At 39.0% G+C, this 21,178-nt stretch overlaps 1 protein-coding gene across 3 annotated transcripts in view; it reads left to right on the top strand.

Annotated features, from left to right (window-relative positions):
• The window catches only part of KCNIP4 (potassium voltage-gated channel interacting protein 4), a 1,312,996-nt gene that overhangs the window by 1,170,223 nt on the left and 121,595 nt on the right, over positions 1-21,178 (top strand). The window contains exon 2 of one of the 3 annotated variants that reach the window (XM_042251851.1): positions 1,089-1,190. The exons of the other annotated variants lie outside the window; for them this stretch is intronic. Coding sequence (XP_042107785.1) covers positions 1,089-1,190 — 102 coding nt within the window. The remainder of the gene's footprint in view (positions 1-1,088; positions 1,191-21,178) is intronic. 3 annotated transcript variants of the gene reach the window in all.

The raw sequence follows: 21,178 nt of genomic DNA, 5'->3' as shown, positions 1-21,178 counted from the left end.
TATCTTATCTATCAGGCTTTTTAGCCAATGGGCTCCAATGGTAGGATGAATAGCTCCAAAGGGAAATAGAACAGTAGCCTTGCACTCAGGACTTTTCTATAACACCAAGGCGGGAATTATAAAGTAACAAGGCATCCATTTGCCAGATTCATATTTTAAGGGTGCTCTAACCTTGATTTAAATTGGTCCTTTTGCTCTTGCTTGTATTCTACACTTTCCAAACTGATTTGGGGCAGTAATCTATGTAGTGACATGAAGATTCAGGCTTCTGGTCACTCAGAATGGGCAAGTTGATGATGAGCTGGACAGATATGGCTCCTGGCACCAGCAGGTTTTCAAGCACTTGCTAGCTGGCCCGCTGGGTCACTACTGATTTTCCTTGAGTCCTCACTAACTACTTGAAATCACAGATACTGCTCCATCTACTCCTGGGTTAACAGTTTGTGAATACTCCTTATGTCTTTTAGAATCACTCTGCTTGAATAAGCCCCATCCATTAATGTCCACATGTGAAGGATGTCCCATCTCTGGGCACATCAGCTTATGCTAATGAAGCTGCATATCAAGGACATCAATTTTCTCACTTTCAGGGAAGGCAAAGGTACTAACAGGTGATTGTGGTGTGAATGATTTATGCAGAGCACCCACTCCCCTGGAAGCAAAGACGGGAGTGATGAGTGCAGAAAATGTCACGTGGGCCGTTTACACTGCTTTGAATGTTGAAATTTCAATCCAGTTCACTCTTTTAGTGATATTTGCTGTATTCCCAATTTAAGACCTCCAAAAGTCCGCAAATCTTATTTTTGCTGCTCAAAATATTTATTTGCATGATTCTTTGCTCATGGGGTAATCATTATCTAAAGCAACATAAAATAAACCTAAAAGGGAAAACCAGGATTTAGTTAGTTTTGTTTTGTTTTTGGTTTTTTGTTTTCCTTCTGGGGTCCCAGCCCTCTGCCTGTGATTGCCTGAGCAAATATGGCTGCACCCAGATCCTGCCTGCCATGGCATCTGCTGACACACAGAGCAGCATGCCCCAGGTTTCTCTCTGCAGCTGGCATTAACAGAACCCATCCCATATCTTCTAGGTTTCCTGTACACTCAGAACAGCACCAAGCGCAGCATTAAAGAGCGGCTCATGAAGCTCTTGCCCTGCTCAGCTGCCAAAACGTCGTCTCCTGCTGTTCAAAGCAAGTTTGTTTGTTTGTTTTTCTCCCCCAAACTCTCTGTTTTGTTTGTTTAGGTCTGAATGTATTGCAGTTCTCTGCTTCTAAAGAGAATCAATCAATATATTATATTCCACAAAACCAACTCTATTGATGTACTCCTGTTTACCTAAATACCAAGGGGAACGTCTGTGCAATTACAAACCACTTCCCATTTGGCAGACTGACAGCACAGTGTTAATGTTGAGAGCCTCAGCTTCAAAACATTTGGAAATTTATGCTTGATCTGAGGTGTAGGGACTCGGCTCAGATAACTCTTGGGATTCTCATTGCCAAAACTGTTAGTGGAACAGCTGTACGTTTTAAATTGCATTGCTTGTCAGTTTTCTGATTCACCATACATGGATTTGTTGTGTCATACTGCAAACATAAAAAAATGTTACTAGGTCTGAAAAGACACTATAAAGTGGAAAATAATTACACAAACATGACTTTTCTCTGCCTACTCTTTCCCAGTATCGTAGAAAACAAAACCACCTCATACATATACATATACATTTATTAACTTATAGTGGGGTTGCATCCTGATAAAACCAGTGGGGTAAGGTGAAAATATTTTAAGTCTAAAATGCATTCAATACACCCAACCTACTGAACAGTGCATCTGAGCCTAGTCTACCTCAGATGTGCTCAGAACACTTCCGCTAGTCGGGCAAAATCATCCAATGCAAAGATTATTTTATAATAAAGTGCTGAATATCTCATGTAATTTATTAAATACAGTGCTGAAAGTGAAAAAAAATGGTTGTCTAGGGGGAGAATAGTAAGTGTATCAATTTATTACCCTCATGAGCTCATAGCTGACTGGGGACTATGGGTTTCTAGCAGTTGCTGCTGACGCCCCACGCCACGAAAAAGGATCTACCAGACAGCATATTGCCAGCCAGGGAAAAGATCAAAATTCAAAGTACAGTTTCTACTGAATGTACTTCATTTTTGCATCATTGGTGAAGTTGAAAAATTGTAAGTCAAATCAGTCAATTCATTTAAGTGGCACTGACCCAAGTTAATATGTCATAATAAAAAATTTTATTAGTTCATTTATTCACTCAATGTATATTTATTATATGTCAAGCCTTGGGCTATTTGTATGTGTGTGTATATATGTACATACATATATGTGTGTGTGTACATACATACATATATATGTGTATATGAAAGTGAAAGTGAAGTCAGTAAGTCGTGTCCGACTCTGTGCAACCCTACAGACAGGAGCCCGCCAGGCTCCTCTGTCCATGGGGTTTTCCAGGCAAGAATACTGGAGTGAGTTGCCATTTCCTTCTCCAGGCAATCCTCCTGACCCAGGGATCCAATTCAGGTCTCTCACATTGCAGACAGATTCTTTGCCACCTGAGACATCAGGGAATCCCATATGTATATGTACATATAAATATGCATATCTGATATTTATAGATCAGTCGATAAGGTTGGAAACACAGGCAAATTTTACGCTGTCTTGAAGCAGAATTCTCTTTTCAAGAAAACTCAGTTTTTGCTTCAAGTCTTTCAACTGATTGGATGAAGACCACTCACATTTCCAAAGCAATCTCCAAAATACCTTCAGAGCAACACTTAGATCAGTGTTTGATTGCATAACTGGGTGTTATTGCTAGACAAGCTGACCATCAAACTAATCCTCTCTCCATCCTCTTTTTCCTTCAATTTTTGTGGCATTCTTAAGAAGTAAAATATACAGGATATGTAAGGGGATACCTCTATTTATTTCATAAATATGCCACAAGTTATTTATAATGAACATTTACATTCTGTGTTTACAGCCTTTCATACATAGTTTTTTCCAGCACAATACAAATGTTAGAATCAGATAGAGAAGGTGGCGTTCTTTGCCAGTGAGGAAATAAAACATTAAGAAGCTACATAGGATATTCTTGGTGTAGGGCTATAACCCATGACTTCACCTATCCTCTTTTCTGTCACATCATTTTGTCGGAACTAATGAACTCACTTATTGTTCAGTCGCTAAGTCGTGTCCATCTCTTTGCAACCACACAGACTGAAGCATGCCAGGCTTCCCTGTCCTGCACTATCTCAATGAACAGTGAACTCAGTGAGTGATTTAAAAATGTGAATGCTCTAAAATTCCACTATTTTCAACAACACAAATAAAGAAAATATGGGAAAGTATCTCAAACAACCCAACATGTGCAGTCAAAGTTCCCAGAGTAGAACAGTAATTTATTTCAGTGGCACTGACCCAGGTTAACATGTCATAATGAAAAAAATTTATTAATTCATTTATTCACTCAATATATATTTATTATATGTCAGTTCCTTTGCTGTGAGATAGAGCAGTAAATAAAACAACCTTTGAAAAAGCATTTTCCTACTAGAATCTTCTGTGGGGAAAGTGAGCAGGATGAAATTATTTTTATCAATAATAATCCTATGTACAAAATCTATATAGTTAAGATACATTGCTTTGATTTTTTTCCTTCATCGTATACACACAAACCATCTCACAAACAAAACATAATCTGCTATCAGTAACCTGGAAGGTCACAATTCATAATGATGACAAAATCTCAATTCTACATGATATTGAAACTGTGGACATTTTTATTGCTACTATTTGTCAGTGAATGTTGGTTATTAGAGCCATTGCTTTTCCCCTTGGAAGCTTAAATAAAAATTGCCAATTTATCAGATACTTACCAAAAACATAGTCATCTGTACAAAGTAGACAAATAAAATGAAACTTTCCAATGGGTCTCTCTATTCACTTGAAGTAAACTGAAGTGAAAGTCGCTCAATCGTGTCCGACTGTATGCGACCCTATGGACTATACAGTCAATGGAATTCTCCAGGTCAAAATACTGGATTGTGTAGCCTATCCCTTCTCCAGGGGATCTTCCCGACACAGGAATCAAACCGGGGTCTCCTGCATTGCAGGCAGATTCTTTAGGAAAGAACAAAATCACCCTGCCCTGTTAACACTCCCTGAACCAGTACTGCAGAAAGCCACATCCCTAAAGAAGTGATCGCAGAGGATGCAATGCAACTGTGAGGAAAAAGGACATTTGTTAAAAAGAAAAAACATAAGACAAGATATTAAAAAAAAATCAGCAGCCTGACTTAAAAGTTGATATTTTTATAAAAATGGGATGTCATAAAACTGACTTTTATTGAACCCATATGAGATATGGCCTATGATTTGCTGATCCACAAAGGTCTGCAGATTTAAAACTCCCTCCCTCACCAGTCACCACCTTCCCTGTTAGCCATGAAGAAAAGAAAATCCCAGCATGTCGAAGCAGATGATTTGAAAAGAAGACCACATTCATTTCATTGCTATATTAGAAAGGTTTTATTCATATTATTATTACACCCCTAACCATGATCTGGGCCCTAAGCAGTTGGGCACAGGACTGAAAAGATGACATGAAAACACGAGGCAGCAGGCAGGTGCTTGGGGACAAGGACCAGAGTGACAGAGGACCCCAACCCAGGCCACCAGGAGGAAAAGCAAGGGCACCAAACATCTCCAAGGGGGGTCACAGAGAGCCCCCTGATGAAGTCTGACTTGACTGAGACAGTTCCGGGCTTGAATCACCTGCACAGAGGCGGCAGGTAGATCCCGTGCAGCTTCAAAGCTAGAGAGCTGAAAGTTACTTTAATAAGAGGCCAATCAATATTGTGGACTTCCCTAATAGCTCAGTTGGTAAAGAATCTGCCTGCAATCCAGGAGACCCCAGTTTGATTCCTGGGTCGGGAACATCCTCTGGAGAAGGGATAGGGTATTCACTCCAATATTCTTGGGCTTCTCTTGTGGCTCAGCTGATAAAGAATCCGCCTGCAATGCGGGAGACCTGGGCCCGATCCCTGGGTTGGGAATATCTCTGGAGAAGGGAAAGGCTACCCACTCCAGTATTCTGGCCTGCAGAATTCCATGGATGGTATAGTCCATGGGGTCACAAAGAGTCAGATACAACTGAGCAACTTTCACTTTCACTTTTCAGTCAACATTGTCACTCAGTCATGTCTGACTCTTTGCAGCCCCATGGGCTGTAGGCTGCCAGGGTCCTCTGTCCATGGGATTTTGCAGGTAAGAATACTGGAGTGGGTTGCCATTTCCTCCTCCAGGGGATCTTCAGGACCTAGGGATCTAACCTGCATCTCCTACATTGGCAGGAGGATTCTTTGCCACTGAGCCACCAGGGAAGAGGCCAGTACTCATTCTAAATTTCATTTTATGTTCTCAGGAAGGCAGAAAAGAAAGGGTTTTCATTCCTTTGGCACGAATGTAAGATTTATCAGTATTATGCAAATAAAAAAAGAAAAACAAAATGTTTTCTGTAGGAAAAGAAACAAGCTTCTGCTGAGTTACGGAGCACTTAGATCCCCCAAACCAGAGAACCCAGGAGTTTGCAGGGAGCCTTCCCCCATCCAGCTCCCTGGCAGACTCCCTTTGTCATTACCGGGGAGCAGCTTCTTCAAGGAAAGCTTCTTTGGTATTTCCTGCTTCTTCAGGGAAGCAGGTGACTGCAGAACAGCCTTCCTCATGCTGAGCCCAAAGGCAGCCTTCCTTGAACTTCCAACAGTGTGGATCCTGGTTCTGCCCTTGGCAGTAATCTGCGTGTCTGCTCCTTCTTTGTCCTCCTCTTCCTCCTCCTCCTCTTTCTCCTTTGGAGTTGACAGGGTGAGTGATTTATTTATAAAAGTCACTCATGTTCATGGCAGCAATCTGGGAAGTACAACACACAACACGTGACATATTCACACTACACAACACACAGTCCTACTATGCTCCTTTATCTTGACGTGCATGCTGTTGCTTAGTCATGGCTGACTCTGTGACCCCATGCACTGTAGCCTGCCATGTTCCTCTGTCCCCAGAACTTTCCAGGCAAGAATACTTGAGTGGGTTACCATTTCCTCCTCCATTACCTTGAGGTAACAACAAATAATAAGTGACATCTTTTCTCATAGATGTGCATTCATTAATAATTGCAACCATACCAAATATTTATCCTTTTGTTACATTGCATACTTTCATATGTACTAACCTTATTATTAAAATGTAAATATCATTTTAATGGCAATCATAATATTATATTATATAGTTACAGCATATTGTATTTGACTGTATTCCCTAGCTTTTGAATATTTAGATTTTCCCCTTTTACTTTTTTTTTTACTTATAATATAAATAGCACTGAGATAAATATCTCTGTGTATATATCTACACATTTAGATTATTTTTTTACAAATTTAGATTATTTTGTCCCAGATTTGAAATTACTGGATAAAAGAGTTAAATTACATGAATGCAAGCTTCCTCATGTATATTAGAAAATTGTTTTTTGAGTTAGTCTTTCAAATATTTAAACACATTACATATTACCTCTCGAGCGTTTTTTAACATAGACTAAATATCCTCAATATTTAGAAACTGTATGTATTTTATAGGCATTTATTAAATGCAGACTTGAAATATTAGTTCTGCTGCTTGTGCCTCAAATGACAGCATTAAAAGAAGTAGCACATGACAAAGGTTTTCTGCATAAAAAACAATAGACATTATTACATTTTTTGCAAAACAAATGTATTACTCATTTTTAACAAAAGGTAAAATTAGTAAGTCCCAATCTGGTTAAGTTAAGCACACATCTTGAATTTGATGTTTGAGAAGACTGTCAGACAAAAATCAGTCCAACTCCCTTGGAAAGATGCTGGGGAATAACAAACAAGGCTTTAAGAAGGAGGTAACAGAAGCACACAGGGGCCTCCCGTGGGGCAGCCTGACTGGTTGATCAAGAGTGATAGATGTGATCTACTGAGAGTTAATTTAAGGGTTAGAATGTCTTCTGTCTGACTCTAATAACTCTCAAATCAAAGTGAGAAATGAATAAGAACTGTGGCTGATGACACCTGGACCATGAGTTAAGGATTAGCTGTCCCCTAAGCTGGCCAGTTGCCCACTGCTCTTTGAACACCCAAGCCAGGATATAGATCAAACCACCCACCAAATGTACTGGTATGATCACCATCATTTATTCATTGGTATCTCTAGCTGCCAGGTTGCTGAAGTTAGAATGATTGGCCCCTTACTTTCTGCTCCCAGCCCCCATCTAATGGCCACTAAACTCTGGTCAATTTCTCTCTGAAATATCTTTTAAATTAACTTCTTTTTATCTCTTGTGCTAGGGCTGTCAAGCAGCAATATTAGCAACAGCCAAAACATGGAACCAACATATGTGTCCATCAACAGATGAATGAATAAAGAAAATGTGGTATACACACACACACACACACACACACAGAGGAATATTACCCAGCCATTGAAAAAGAACGAAATTTTGCCATTTGCAACAACAACAAGTGTGGACCTGGAGAACATTATATTTAGTGAAATAAGTCAGTCAGTCTTTCTGTCTGAATGAAAAATGCTCTTTTTTCATTTATATGTGGAATCTAAAAATTAGGACAAATAAACAAACAGAAACAAAACACAACAAAATAGAAGCAGACTCATAGATACAGAGAGCAAACTAGTGGTGAGAGGGGTATGGAGAGGGGATGATGGGGAAAAGAAACAAAGATACAAACTCTAGGTTTAAAATAAATTATAGTAAAAGATGTAATGTAGAACACAAGGAATATAGCCAATATTTTGTAATAACTTGTATGAAATATAATCTACAAAAATATCAAATCACTCTGTTGTATCCCTAAAACCAGTATAATATTGTAACAACTACACTTGCATTAAAAATAAAAAGAAATCCCTAGCTACTATACTCTATGTGAGCACAGATACTTTTTCTTTGAAAAATAAATGCTGTCAAGTCTGTAGTTGTTATCTTTTCCTTAGATAATTCCAAATCATTCACTTTCTCTTTCTATGCCCCAGTTAATTTTTCCTAAAGTAATCACTTCCCTATTTATTCGAAAGACATTATGGTGACAAAAAGCTTACTAGATAATAGTTAGGAACTAATATAAAAGATAAAATATTGAGCACTTGATTGTGTGTTTATATGCATGTTTTCATTTAAATTTACTTCATAATAACATCTACCCAGTAAAATCTCAGTGCCCTTATTCAGTCAAAATAATTGATTCAGTAAATTAAACTTCATCCAGGGGTTTTCATTGTGAATTTGAGCAAGAGGGCAAATGTAACAGGGGTATTTATGAGCCACCATCAGCATTTACCTTGGGTAATTGCAAAACATAATTTCCTAACTTAACCAGTTTCTTAGTATCCAACACAACACAACATTTCAGTGTATTCATTATTCCTGGTAGCCTATTGATCATGAAAAGTTTTAGATACCCTTTTTTGGCAGAGAAGCCATCAGCAGTTGGCTGTTGGAGAATTTGTTTTCAAAATTGACTTGAACTGCCAACATACTGCCAATTAAAAATACAACAGTAACCTCCAGGAAATTGAAAAAAAATTTAACCTTCTGACAATTAATCTCATGGTCACTCCTGGTGACTTAGCTAAAGCTCTGCCTGGGCATGTACTCAGGAAAATCTTTGGAAGAACAGAAACATAACTCATGAAGTTTTGTAAACTTAATTTGCAAGTGGAAAACACAGTCCTTCAATTTCATAATATGTACAAATTCCAAAAATGCTAAATTCTCACATGTTGTTTTATTTATTTAACAAGCATCTAGGGCTTACTCTGTGGTTGGTGCAGGTCTAAGAATTTTGCACAGTTTAACTCATCATATCCTAAAAATAATCCTGAAAGATGGACACTACTATTTCAGTTTTACAGACTACAAAACTAAGGGATGAGAGGTTAATTAACTCACCAAAATCATCCTAGTAAGTGTGGGGGAAGAGCGAGAGGTTGACTCCAGAAATGGGGCTCTGCAACCTTTGCGTTTTGCCAGCTCTCTAGTTGTGTTCATTGTTTTGTTCAGTTTTACCAAAAAAAAAAAAAAAGAGAGAGAGTCTTTTTTTTCCACTTATCTAATCTACCTAGGACACACTTGTGTAGTCCATATTGTCCAGAAAGATGTGGTAACCCCTCACATGAGTTGTTCCCTCTCTGAACACAATCTCATCATCTACAAATGAGAAGCACAGAAAGTCTCCTTCCAGAGCTGTGGGAGCCAGCGATTCTCTTCTGTCTTGACAAATGGTGGATGTTCAAAACTAGCACAAACATTTCCTCTTTCAGGACACTTCATTGCCCAAGAGAAATAGGAAGTGGGAAAAGTTAGAAACTTCACTTACTAAGAATTAAGATGAATTGGCACCATCATTTAGGGGTTTTCCAGGTGGCTCAGTGGTAAAGAATTCACCTGCCAAGCAGGAGACACAAGAGACACAGGTTCAATCCCTGGGTCAGAAAGATACCCTAAAGAAGGGTATGGCAACCGACTCCATCATTCTTGCCTGGAAAATCCCATGGACAGAGGAGTCTGGTGGGCCACTGGGTTGCAAAGAGTTGGAGACAACTTAGCAACTGAGCACAGGCACACACACACACACACACACACACACACACACACACATCATTTACTTACTGTAAACAATGTGTTTTACTGATTAGAATGTGTCCCCTTTCTCTTTGCATGGCCTTTTACAGGTCTTAGAATTCTTCCTCTTGGGTGTCTTATTTCACCCTCACAGAACTCCTGGGAGAATGACAGATTTTAAGAGTTATAGTCTCCATTGAACAAACAAAAATGGGGAGATTAAGTGGCTTATCTAAAATTACATAGGTATTTAGTGACATAGGAAGATATGCATTCCTTTTTCTGATCCACCTTTTATCAACTGAAGTCTTCATCAAATTGCGAATGAGTCTTGATACAGGAGAGCTAGAGGCAGAATTCTCAGGGCAACTATTTCCTATTAGCAGGTTTAGATTTCCCTCAGATGTGGCAGACATTTAAGGAGCACTAACTGTTTGAACAGTAATAGTGCCAGGAACAGGGGAACACTGAAAGCTGACAATGTAAAGCAATAAACATGTATAAAAATCACCCGGATACTATGAACACAAGTGAAATGCTACCAGAAGCAATACTAGGGAGTGCTTTAGAGTCAAGAAGTTAATGATAACTCTGGGACTACCTGATTTGGTTAATATCCTGGTTCAGTGACTGACTAGCTAGAGAAACCTTAAGTAAGTTGCTTACCCTTTCTAAGTTTTATACTCCCGTCTTCAAGGTGGAGGTAATAATAGTGAATATTCACACTTGATCAAAAGATTAAATGAGCATGTGAAGTTTTGACAACAGTGACTGACTAGTAATGTGCTGGCTGCAAATGCTCTTATTCTGTCACTACTTGTGATGTTCACAATGGCTTCCTTCACCCACAGAGGTGAGCGTGAATATTCCCCAGGTGCTTTTCACAGAGAGGTGATATTTTAGTAGCGCTCTTTGGAGAAGAACTATTTCACTGGAGGAAAAAAAAGGCTGGAGAAATATTCTAGCACTTGAAAAGACCAACAGTATGATAGAGGAATGAGACCTAGGGAAAAGAACCAGCCAGAAAAGGTGAGCTGGGACCAGAGCTTGAAGGTCCGTACAGCCAACACCAGGCTGGATTTTTACTCTGCAAATAAAGGGAGGAAATGGAGAGAGCCAGTCAAGGTTTTTATTTATTTTTTATTTTAGCTTTGTTGAGTTATAGTTGCACATATAAAGTTGCAAGACATTTTAAGTGTACATCATGGTAATTTGATACTTATAAACTTTGTAAGAGGATTCCCCTCCTCCCATTTAATTAATCAGCACAGCCATCACCTAACACAGGTATCTTCTGTTTGGTGAGACTATTTAAGTTATACTTTCTCAGAAAATTTCAATTATACAATACAGTGTTATCACCTATAATAACCATGTTTTACACTAGCTCCTCAGACTTCATTCATCTTATAGTTGAACGTTTGTACCCTTTAAACAACCTCTCCCTATTTCCCCTACCCCCTGGACCCTGGAAACCACCTTTCTCTGCTCCATTTCTATGTTTGACTCTTTCTAATATTCCCATGTATAAGTGGTACTGAGTAATATTTGTCTTTCTCTTCCTGGCTTATTTCACTTATATTGCCACAAATGGCAGGGTTTCCTTTTTTTCTCATGGACCAAGAATATTTCCTTGAAAAAAAAAAATATATATATATAATCTTCTTTTTTATTATTTTTAAATTTTAAATGTATTTATTTTTAATTGGACATAATTGCTTTACAATATTGTGTTGGTTTCTGCCATACATCAGCATGAATGAGCCATAGGTATACATATGTTCCCTCCTACTTGAACCTCCCTCCCAGCTGGCTCCCTCTATCTCCACCCTCTACATTGTTACAGACTACTGGATTTGAGCTCCCTGTGTCATATAACAAATTCCCATTGGCTTGCTACATGTGGCAATGTATGTGTTTAATGCCACTCTCCCAATTTGTCCCATCCTCTCCTTCCCCCACTGTGTCCACAAGTCTTTTCCCTGTTTCTGTGTTTCCATTGCTACCCTGCATATAGGTTCATCAGTATCATCTTTCTAGATTCCATATATATGTGTTAATTTGTAACGTTTGTTTTTCTCATTCTGACTTACTTCACTTCTTTATCCATTGATGGACACTTCAGTAGTTTCCATGTCTTAGTTATGCTGCATTGAACATGGGAGATCCTATTTTCATTTCTTTTGGATACACACCCAGAAGTGGGATTGCTAGATCAAGGAAGGGTACGACTCTTTGTCTTGATGAGATTTTGAGATGGCTAAAGCCAGCCAATAGTCAAAGGAGCTGAACACAAGTCCAACTTCAGAAGGGTTGGTGGTGAACTTGAAGTTAAAGAGTAGCAAAGGATCAAAGTAACATTTGAAGACAAGACACAGATTAGGTCTCAAAACTGTCAGCAAGAGCTAGCTGGGTATTAGTTTCTTAATCAAGGAGCCAACCAAACATTGGAGTGAGAAAAGGACAAAAAATAAATCAGAAAACAGGTAAATTGTTGAGGGAGATTAAAAAAAAAAGCGGGGGGTGGGGGAGATCAGCTGGGAAACTGCTTAAAAAGCTTATGCAAGAAGCAATATAAACAGCTAATTCTTACTAGGCACAACAATATTCTAAGCCTTAACAAGTATTGTAAACATATCCTACAAGCCTATAAGGAAAGCACAATTAAAATTCCCACTTAGATGAGAGAACTAAACAAAAATTTAAATCTCTAAACTAAGATCTCACAATCACCAGGTTTCAAAACAAGGATTTGACCTTGGACAAGGTGGATACCAAAGCTTAGAATCCCTACCACTAGACCTACAGGGGAGAAAAAAGGCTTCCACAAAAAGCAACAGTGGTGGGGGAAGGGAAGGATTTGAAGGTGTAGCTGGAAACATTGGGAAACAGTTGGTGGTATTAAGTGAAAAATAGCAAAGGGACAAAACGGTTCTGCCAAAAGAATAATGGTGGCAGTAGACAACGGCAACCCACTCCAGTACTCTTGCCTGGAAACCCCATGGATGGAGGAGCCTGGTAGGCTGCAGTCCATGGGGTCATGAATTTGGGCACGACTGAGCGACTTCACTTTCACTTTTCACTTTCATGCATTGGAAGAGGAAATGGCAACCCACTCCTGTGTTCTTGCCTGGAGAATCCCAGGGATGGGGGAGCCTGGTGGGCTGCAGTCTATGGGGTCGCACAGAGTCAGACACGACTGAAGCGACTTAGCAGCAGCAGCAGCAGCAGCAGCAGCAAGCAAGATAAGAAACAGAGAAGGTCAGGAAAGCAGGTTAAGAAAAGATGATGATATTTTTATTTCAGACACATTAGCTTAAAGTGTCTGAAGAACACAAACCATTATTGAATAAAACCTTTATTGTTGGTTGATGTATTTTTTTCAGATTACCTATATGATGAAATCTTTTACTTTCTACTTGATCTTTCCATGATTTTCCTTACTGTTAATCTGTTCCAAAAGGGGTAGAGTGATGATTACTTACAAGAAGCTACAGAGAAGTTTAGATAAACAAAAGTCTTCTCTGTTTGTTTCTCTTTTTGTAATTAATTACTTCATGATTGGTCACTTGTGCAGTTTCTATTAGGAGTCATAATACCTATTTTCCATTTGCATGACCTAGAAGTAATACTTGGGCTGAACATGAGTCCAGTCTGGCTTCTGCTGGTTCCCTCTAGACACTAAAATGGGAGCCTAACACCTCAAGCAGACTCAATTTTACACTCCACCAGGTCTATAAAATATAGAGCATTACTGTGTTATCTGTTTAGATTACAAGGTTAAAGTTTAACTTTCCTGGTTTCAAATTTCTTTCTTGCTAAGGGATATAGAGCAGCAAGTGTGAGGACCATCCTTGCTTGTAAGCTTTCAGGGGAAAAAAAAAAAAGAATAACAGAAAAACAAGCTCTGGAGATGTGCTAACAGGGAAAACTTTATTCACCTTTTTGCAAAACACTCTCATTTGAGAATTTGGATAGAAAAACAATTCGAAATAACTTGTAGTGTACTCTGAATCTGCTTGGTGGTAGATATGCATTCTCCAGTGAGTGTTCCTCGAGGTAATAAAAATAAATTAAATAAAAATTTAATTTATCTCAATGACATGTAAAACTAGTTAATGTTTTACATAAGCAGATTGTTAGAGGAATCAATAGCAAAATCATCATCATAATAGCAAAAAGCATGAATGTGGATTTTTATCATGCATCATATGTTGTGCAAAATTTGCATATTATTCCAGTTAATCTTCAGAGTTTTTGTTCGAGTGCTATTATTATCTCCATTTCACAGATGAGAAGACTGAGGGTTTGAGATTTTAAGTGACTCACCCCAAATTCTATAGCTACTAAGCAGCCAAGCTGAAACTCAAGCCCAGGTCATTTAGTCATTTTGGCAAACCTTTACAAGTACCTATCACATGGCAGGCATTATTGTAGGTGCTGAGGGTGCAACTAAGAACAAGCCAAATATAGAGCCTATCCATCAGGAAGTTAAACTCTAGGGGGAAAGATGGAGCAGAGCCTGTGCAACAAGACCCCAATCATTGTTGCTCCATAGCTTTCTTCCCTGGTTCTTTGAGGTCACATCCAACTCTTTTCCCACTTGGTGATGCAATGGGAGATTCTATGATTTTTGCCACAATTGCTACATCTCAGTTCCCTTAAGATGAGTTTTAGCACCTTCAGTTAAGAGTCATGATTACATCCAAGCTGCCTTTGGCTACTGAGGAAAAATAGACTCAAAGAGAGACACCTCTTTACCATGAGTAAATGCTTTAAAACATGGAATGGTGAGGACCATTCGCAAAACTGGGTCTGTGTTTCGTGAATATTACAAGTACATGTAACATACATACAACTCAGTTACTTTATTCTTTGATGAACATGAGTGGGAAGCTCCAAGAGATGCTCCCAGGAGGGAATACCACCCCCTCCATCAAAAGTAATTCTTAAAAACTGGATCATTTCTGGGCTAGTCTTGTCCTAGGCTTGCCTACTCTCTTGACATTCTGATTCCTTTGTGTATTCTTTCATTGATTAAAAGAAAGAAGTACTCTTCTCTATCAGCATTCATTTCCTTAGTGATCCCATTGAACTTATGGTCTTAAATACGACTTGCATGGTGATGACTCGGATATATACATCTTCAGCTCAGAATTCATTTCTCACCCCGAGACCTATATATCCATCTGCTCAGTTGACAGTTCTGTTCCGATGTCCTGTTTGTGACTCACTAGAGATTAAGGTCCATGGAAGCAAGGATTTTTGTCTTTTTTATTCATTCACTTTTCCACAAGACCTTGAACAGTTCTTGGCTTCAAAGAGGCACTCAGTAAATACTAAGTGAATGAGAGAAGGAACTGTCGCTAATGTCCAGAACCATGCTAGGCATTAGTGGTAGCCCAATAACTAACACAGATCTCTTGTCTCAAAATGTTCATATTACAGAAGAAATGACAGCTATTCAAGCAGGTCAATGACATACACCACCATCAGAGCTGACAGCAGACAGTTCACATGCTATATGGAAATGTGAGGAAGCTTCTTCTCTGTGAAACCCTCTGAGCTGAGCCTTCAAGAAAAAGAGAGAGATTGAGGAGGAAGACAGGCAGATCCATGTAAAGGAGATGATGTAAGCAAAAGGATTAAACTTGATAATGCAGGCTTTGTCCACACAATAGTAAATTATCCTAGATGTTAGGTCATAAGGTATGTAGGAGGAAATGACAAGCAATAAAGCTAGACTATTGCCTCAAATTCCATTCCAAAAGAAAAAAAAAAATGGTCCTTATTCTCTAGTCAGTACCCAACTGGAAGAGGATAAAATCTCCCCAAGGAAGCTGTGATTTCTGGTGGATCCCATGATCAACAATTGCTCAGCACTGAATCTCTGCAAAAAGAAAAAAAAAAAAAACTGGGTGCAAATTTTGGAGCAAAGGCTTTGACAACTGATGGAATTACCCTTGCTGTGTGTTCTTGGATGAGTTTTTCAATGACGCTATACCTCAATTTAGCCATCTAAAATGGACAAAATAATGCTCATCCCAAAAGACTCTTTAATAATTAAACGATATAATAATATTTTAAACACTATCTGCTAGGCTTTAGTTTTAAATGCTCTTTTGCACATTATTTCATTTCAACCTCTTGATAGTTCTTTGTCAAGTCCTATTGTTGTCCCCCTTTTGTGCATGAAGAAACTGAGGCATAAACTGACTATACACTGTGCCCAAGGTCATATAGCTAACAGGAGTCAGAAAAGGAATTCAAACTGAAGAAGTATAGTAACAGAACCCTCATTCCTTAAGATTCTAGAATAAGGCCTCACTAGGAAGTATGCAATGGCACCCCACTCCAGTACTCCTGCCCAGAAAATCCCATGGACGGAGGAACCTGGTAGGCTGCAGTCCATGGGGTCGCTGAAGGTCGGACACAACTGAGCGACTTCACTTTCACTTTTCACTTTCATGCATTGGAGAAGGAAATGGCAACCCACTCCAGTGTTCTTGCCTGGAGAATCCCAGGGACAGGGGAGCCTGGTGGGCTGCCTCTCTGGGGTCGCACAGAGTCGGACACGACTGAAGTGACTTAGCAGCAGCAGCAGGAAGTATGCAATAACTATTAATAATCATAATTTTGTCCTTCATTGATCGATTAACATACGTCAGCAATCTCTCAAAATAATTTTTTGAAACTGGAATATTAACCCTAGTTAGAGATTTTTAAATGAAAGCTTGAAGTGGTAAAACATATTGTTCAGTCCCAGAATTGAGAAATAGACCCAAGAAAAAACAAAAACTTAGAGCTACTGAATAATTTCTTAGAATGAAGGGTTCTAGATACCATTTTGCTTTATCATGTGAAGGGTGGCACCAGATGTTATTGTAATTAATACTAATACAAATCTAACAATAACACTACAATTGAGTATTTACTATGTTACTATATACTATAATCTTAGTTAATGATGAGTCACCCTATGCTTCAATATTGGGTACAACTTGCTTATTTCTATGGCACTGAACAGATGGAAGCTCTCAGGCACAGAATGTTTTACTAACTTGTCTTTGTCACACAACAAATGTCCAGCTGACATGTCGGCTACACAGTCTAACTTTCTTTGAACCAAAAAATTATCAATAGCATAAACCTAGAAGAAACATAACAAAACCTAGGTCACTGCTCAGTCTTCCTAGTACTCTGTTTTAAACACAGCCATGATGGATAAATGTTTCATGGCAGAATATTACTGCCATCACTGACATGAGCTTGAAAACATTTTTCTAGTATACTGCCAAGAATTTATTACCACTAAACTTATACAAACTGCTTTTAACTCCCCTAGATAATGAATTCCATTTATTTACCTTCCACCTTCTAAAGTGACACACAACACAGTAACATCTTACGAATTGGGCATTATATTTGGCATAAATAAAATTTCCAAATGTTCGTTCCATATTATAAATGTAATATTTTTAATTAAGGTGCTTTTAGAAATGTATCACCTGCACGTTACCTTTGGAGACGACGTAAAATGAAGAAAGCTTGTTCCTTAATGATTAAAGATCATAATTTGGTCCCTGAGTCTTTTATTGTAATTATTATTTGCTATAATACACTCAAGCTCCTTTTCAGCTTTATGTTCCCTCCTTTGTTCTCAGGTAATCAGCCATCACTTCTAGACTTTACAGTCAGTAAACTTGAGGTTAAGTCCTGACTCTATAACTTTCTATTTATATATCCCAGAAGTTATATATGAAGTTATATGTCCTTCAGAAGTTACAACATTCCTTCCAGCATTGATTTCTTCATCTATAAAAACAGGGTGATGATACCTGTGCACAGAATAATCATGACGTTCAGCTTTAGTAACAAAGGAAAATAACTTTGTTTCCTACAAAGAGCCAGCCATCAGATGTCAGATATCATTACTGCGCCTCAGGGCTCCTTTTAGTCGATGGCCCTCCTCCCGCATCCAAGTCTGCTCCTGAGGTGGAGTCAGAAACTTATTGGAATGTGAATGCCCTGAGGATGGGGACAGTGGTCACTGAGGTGCCCAAGAGCCCTTGGTCTACAACCACTAAATTTAAGACAGTTGAGGGGCTGGATTCCAGGTCACTTTCAATTCTAACATAACTCTATCTTCTGTGTAAAGCCCTTTTGCTACTAATTTTATGATTCTGGGTTGGGTGTGACATTTGTAGATGAGTAGAGCATCATCTTCCCTCATTTTCTGTAGGAGATAGAACAGCAGAATAGTAATTATGTGATCCTGGAACCAGCCCTTCCAGAGTTCATACCCTGGCTTTGCTGCTGTGTGATTGGAAGCAAGTTACTTAATCTCTTGCTGACAGTGTCTTCATCTATAGAATAGAATATAACATCCAGAGAATGCTGATGGGGAGTTCATAAGTTATTGTGTGTAAAGTGCTTGCACAGAACAAATGCTATAAAAGTGCTTTGCTATTATTATTAGACTTTTAGGTTGTCCTAAAAGTTTATCAAGGAGATAAAGGAGAAAGTTTATCAAGGTTCAGAAGAAACTCTTATTGGGGCATTTTTAATTTAGTGAATTATGATGGGCTATCATTTTTTATTTCTTTTTCACTACTTTTTAAATTTTCTCTTTGATCATAGTCTGTCTCAGCTGTTGACTTTCCAAACTAGTATATCTACCTTTTTGGTATGTCTCTATGTGAAAGTTCAATCACAGCTCTTGTTCCTTTTCCCGCTACCTCAGGATTTCTATTGTAGATTTTTTTTTCCTCTGTGTATAATGACTGTCAATATTTACCACATATGGAACAATAGCTCCTATCATAAGGGGCTATTTATGACTGACTGCAGTAATATTATGGTTCATGCTAATAACAAGCATTCCAATTAGGTGATTATATTTTAAAATCTAAGCTTGTTTGAAGAGTTATTTGTGTTTATAAATAAGGTAGAGACAATCCATTCATAAGTGCTGTGAGAAATAGCTCCAGCAATTTTCCTCTGAGTAGTTATGTTGTATAAGTGATTGAATTCAATCATGAAATTGCAAGGCAATTCAAGTTCACCTGGAATGGAAACTGCAATGTTATTGCCGACAACCACCTCTAACAGAGGACATTCGACATAATTGACTGTTTTCAAGATACTTTTCATTTTCCATGTGATATATGAATATTGAATAGGATAAAGTGCTAATTATAAAGGGCTTTTTGTGTCCTAGCATGCTTTTAGGCTCAGAATTGAAGTAATGCTTGGCCAGCTAACAAAAATGTGTGGGTACTAATTGTTCAGGGTGGTCTGGGAAGGGCTATGACCCCCAACCTGCTTCAGATCGATAGATTGTTTCCTGTTGTGGGCTGTGCATGATTAACTTCGAGATAATCACGTTTATACTCTCCTTGTGCACCAGAAAGTAGCTCCCAGTAGGTGGGTGGGTGAATGGTTGTGAGGACAGGAAGAGTCCAGAGGGCTCCCAAGCCTTCACTTTCCTGAGATTAAGCATTTAAAGTTGGCAAAATGTAAAACGGGGCTTTAGGGCCTGACCCAGGTTTGAACTCTCCATCCAGAGAAATTAAATGATAAAACATGAAAGAAGATGGCTAAGTGTCATCCCAGCTCACCTGCTATCACCTGCTGTGCAAACCTAAGCCAATTCCATAAGCCCTGAAACTGCTGCTGCTGCTGCTAAGTCACTTCAGTGTGTCCAACTCTGTGTGACAGCATAGACGTCATCCCACCAGGCTCCTCCGTCCATAGGATTTTCCAGGCAAGAGTACTGGAGTGGGTTGCCATTGCCTTCTCCAAAACCCCAAAACTAAGTTTCCTCACATGGTTACAATTCCAATCACTTTGAGTACTGGAAGTCATGGAACTAAGGAACAGAACGGAATGCTGAGTATATGGCATCTTATCTATGCTTGGACAGGTTTTTAAAGGAGAGAGGGAAGAAAGAAATTACATAGACGTCATGAAGATTAGCTTTGGAAAGCTCCTCCCAGGCAGCTTTATCTTTATCCCAATGTGTCAGTCTTGAATGGGCTTCCCCGGTGGCCCAGCAGCAAAGAATCCACCTGCAGTGCAGGAGACTCAGGAGACATGGGTTCGATCACCGTGTGGGAAGATCTCCTGGAGGAGCGCATGGCAATCCACTCCAGTATTCTTGCCTGGAGAATCCCATGGACGGAGGAGCCTGGCGGGCTTCATTGCAGTGGATTGCAAACAGTTGGATACAACTGAAGCGACTGAGCATGCACACACATGTCAGACTTGAATACTAAACATCTCCCTCTTATTCTGGAAGTTCTCAGGATCCGTTTCCAATGCTATAGTAAAGAATCTTCCAGAATCTCTCAGTAGAAAGCTAAAACCTGGAGCAAAATTAGTTAAATCCTCTTCCAATGTGTCACTGGATGAAGCTTCAAAATACTTAATAACAATGTAATTTTAGAAGGTAATCATCCTCATCGTGATGTTATTGCCATACAGATCAGATCACTTTTAAGCTAATTAAATAAAGGACAAACACTAGGTGCAAAGGCTCAGAAGATATTTTTATAAATGAGATAAAGCAATATAAGTCAAGCCAGTTGAATTTTTTGCTAGACAAATCAATTTCAGCTCAGATAGCATTTTAAGTTTTAGTATTTATGATTTTTCATGATAAAAATGGATATGTGTTTTAGAGAAGGGTCATGCTGTATTGAGAAACGGACCTTCTATTGATAGACCCCCTACGATTAGGATGCTTCAAGTAGTTACTCATTGATCTCACATGGAGCATTTTCAGTCTGCCAAATTAGATGTCGTTGGGCTCGTCAGAAGTCTGGCAGGTCTCAGGTAGAAGAACATGCCAACAGTCTCACAATGTTCCCTGCTACGATAAGGCAAGGGCTCATCTCTGAACCAACTTCTTGGATGAAGTGACATTATTCTTCATAAAAAGGTTTTATTTCAGCATTACAAACTTTGTTTATAAATGTGTGTCTGAGGAAGGCAGGCTTCACACTCAGATTTGTTTGTAAAGCAAGATGTTCTATAGTTAGTTCCTGGGAATATGATTCAACGTTGGATAGAGTCAAATTTATGTAATTATGAATCAGGCTGTAGTAAGCTTCTACTGTAGTTTAAGAGAAGTTGCAAGACGTAAGAGAAAGAGACTTATTTTAAAAACTCATACTATTGTTTCTGGGGGCTTCCCTGGGGGCTAAGAAGGAAAAGAATCTGCCTGCAATGTGGACTTGGATTTGACCCCTGGGTAGGCATGACTTCCAAGAGAAGTAAATGGCTACCCACTCTAGTATTCTTGCCTGGAGAATTCCATGGAGAGAGGAACCTGGCAGGCTACAGTCATGGGGTCACAAACAGTCGGACACAACTGAAAGACTAACACACTCACTGTTGTTTCCAGGTGATTTGAATTCCAATTTCTAGCCCAACTGTGTCATGGCCTGAGGGGACAGTTGACTCAGACATAGGATATCCTTGGTCCTAAGA

The sequence above is a fragment of the Ovis aries genome, chromosome 6 (genome assembly GCF_016772045.2).
Source record: "Ovis aries strain OAR_USU_Benz2616 breed Rambouillet chromosome 6, ARS-UI_Ramb_v3.0, whole genome shotgun sequence".
Classification (NCBI taxonomy): Eukaryota; Metazoa; Chordata; class Mammalia; order Artiodactyla; family Bovidae; genus Ovis; species Ovis aries.
Note: the sequence above shows the minus strand (reverse complement) of the source record. Positions and strands in the feature narration are given on the sequence as shown.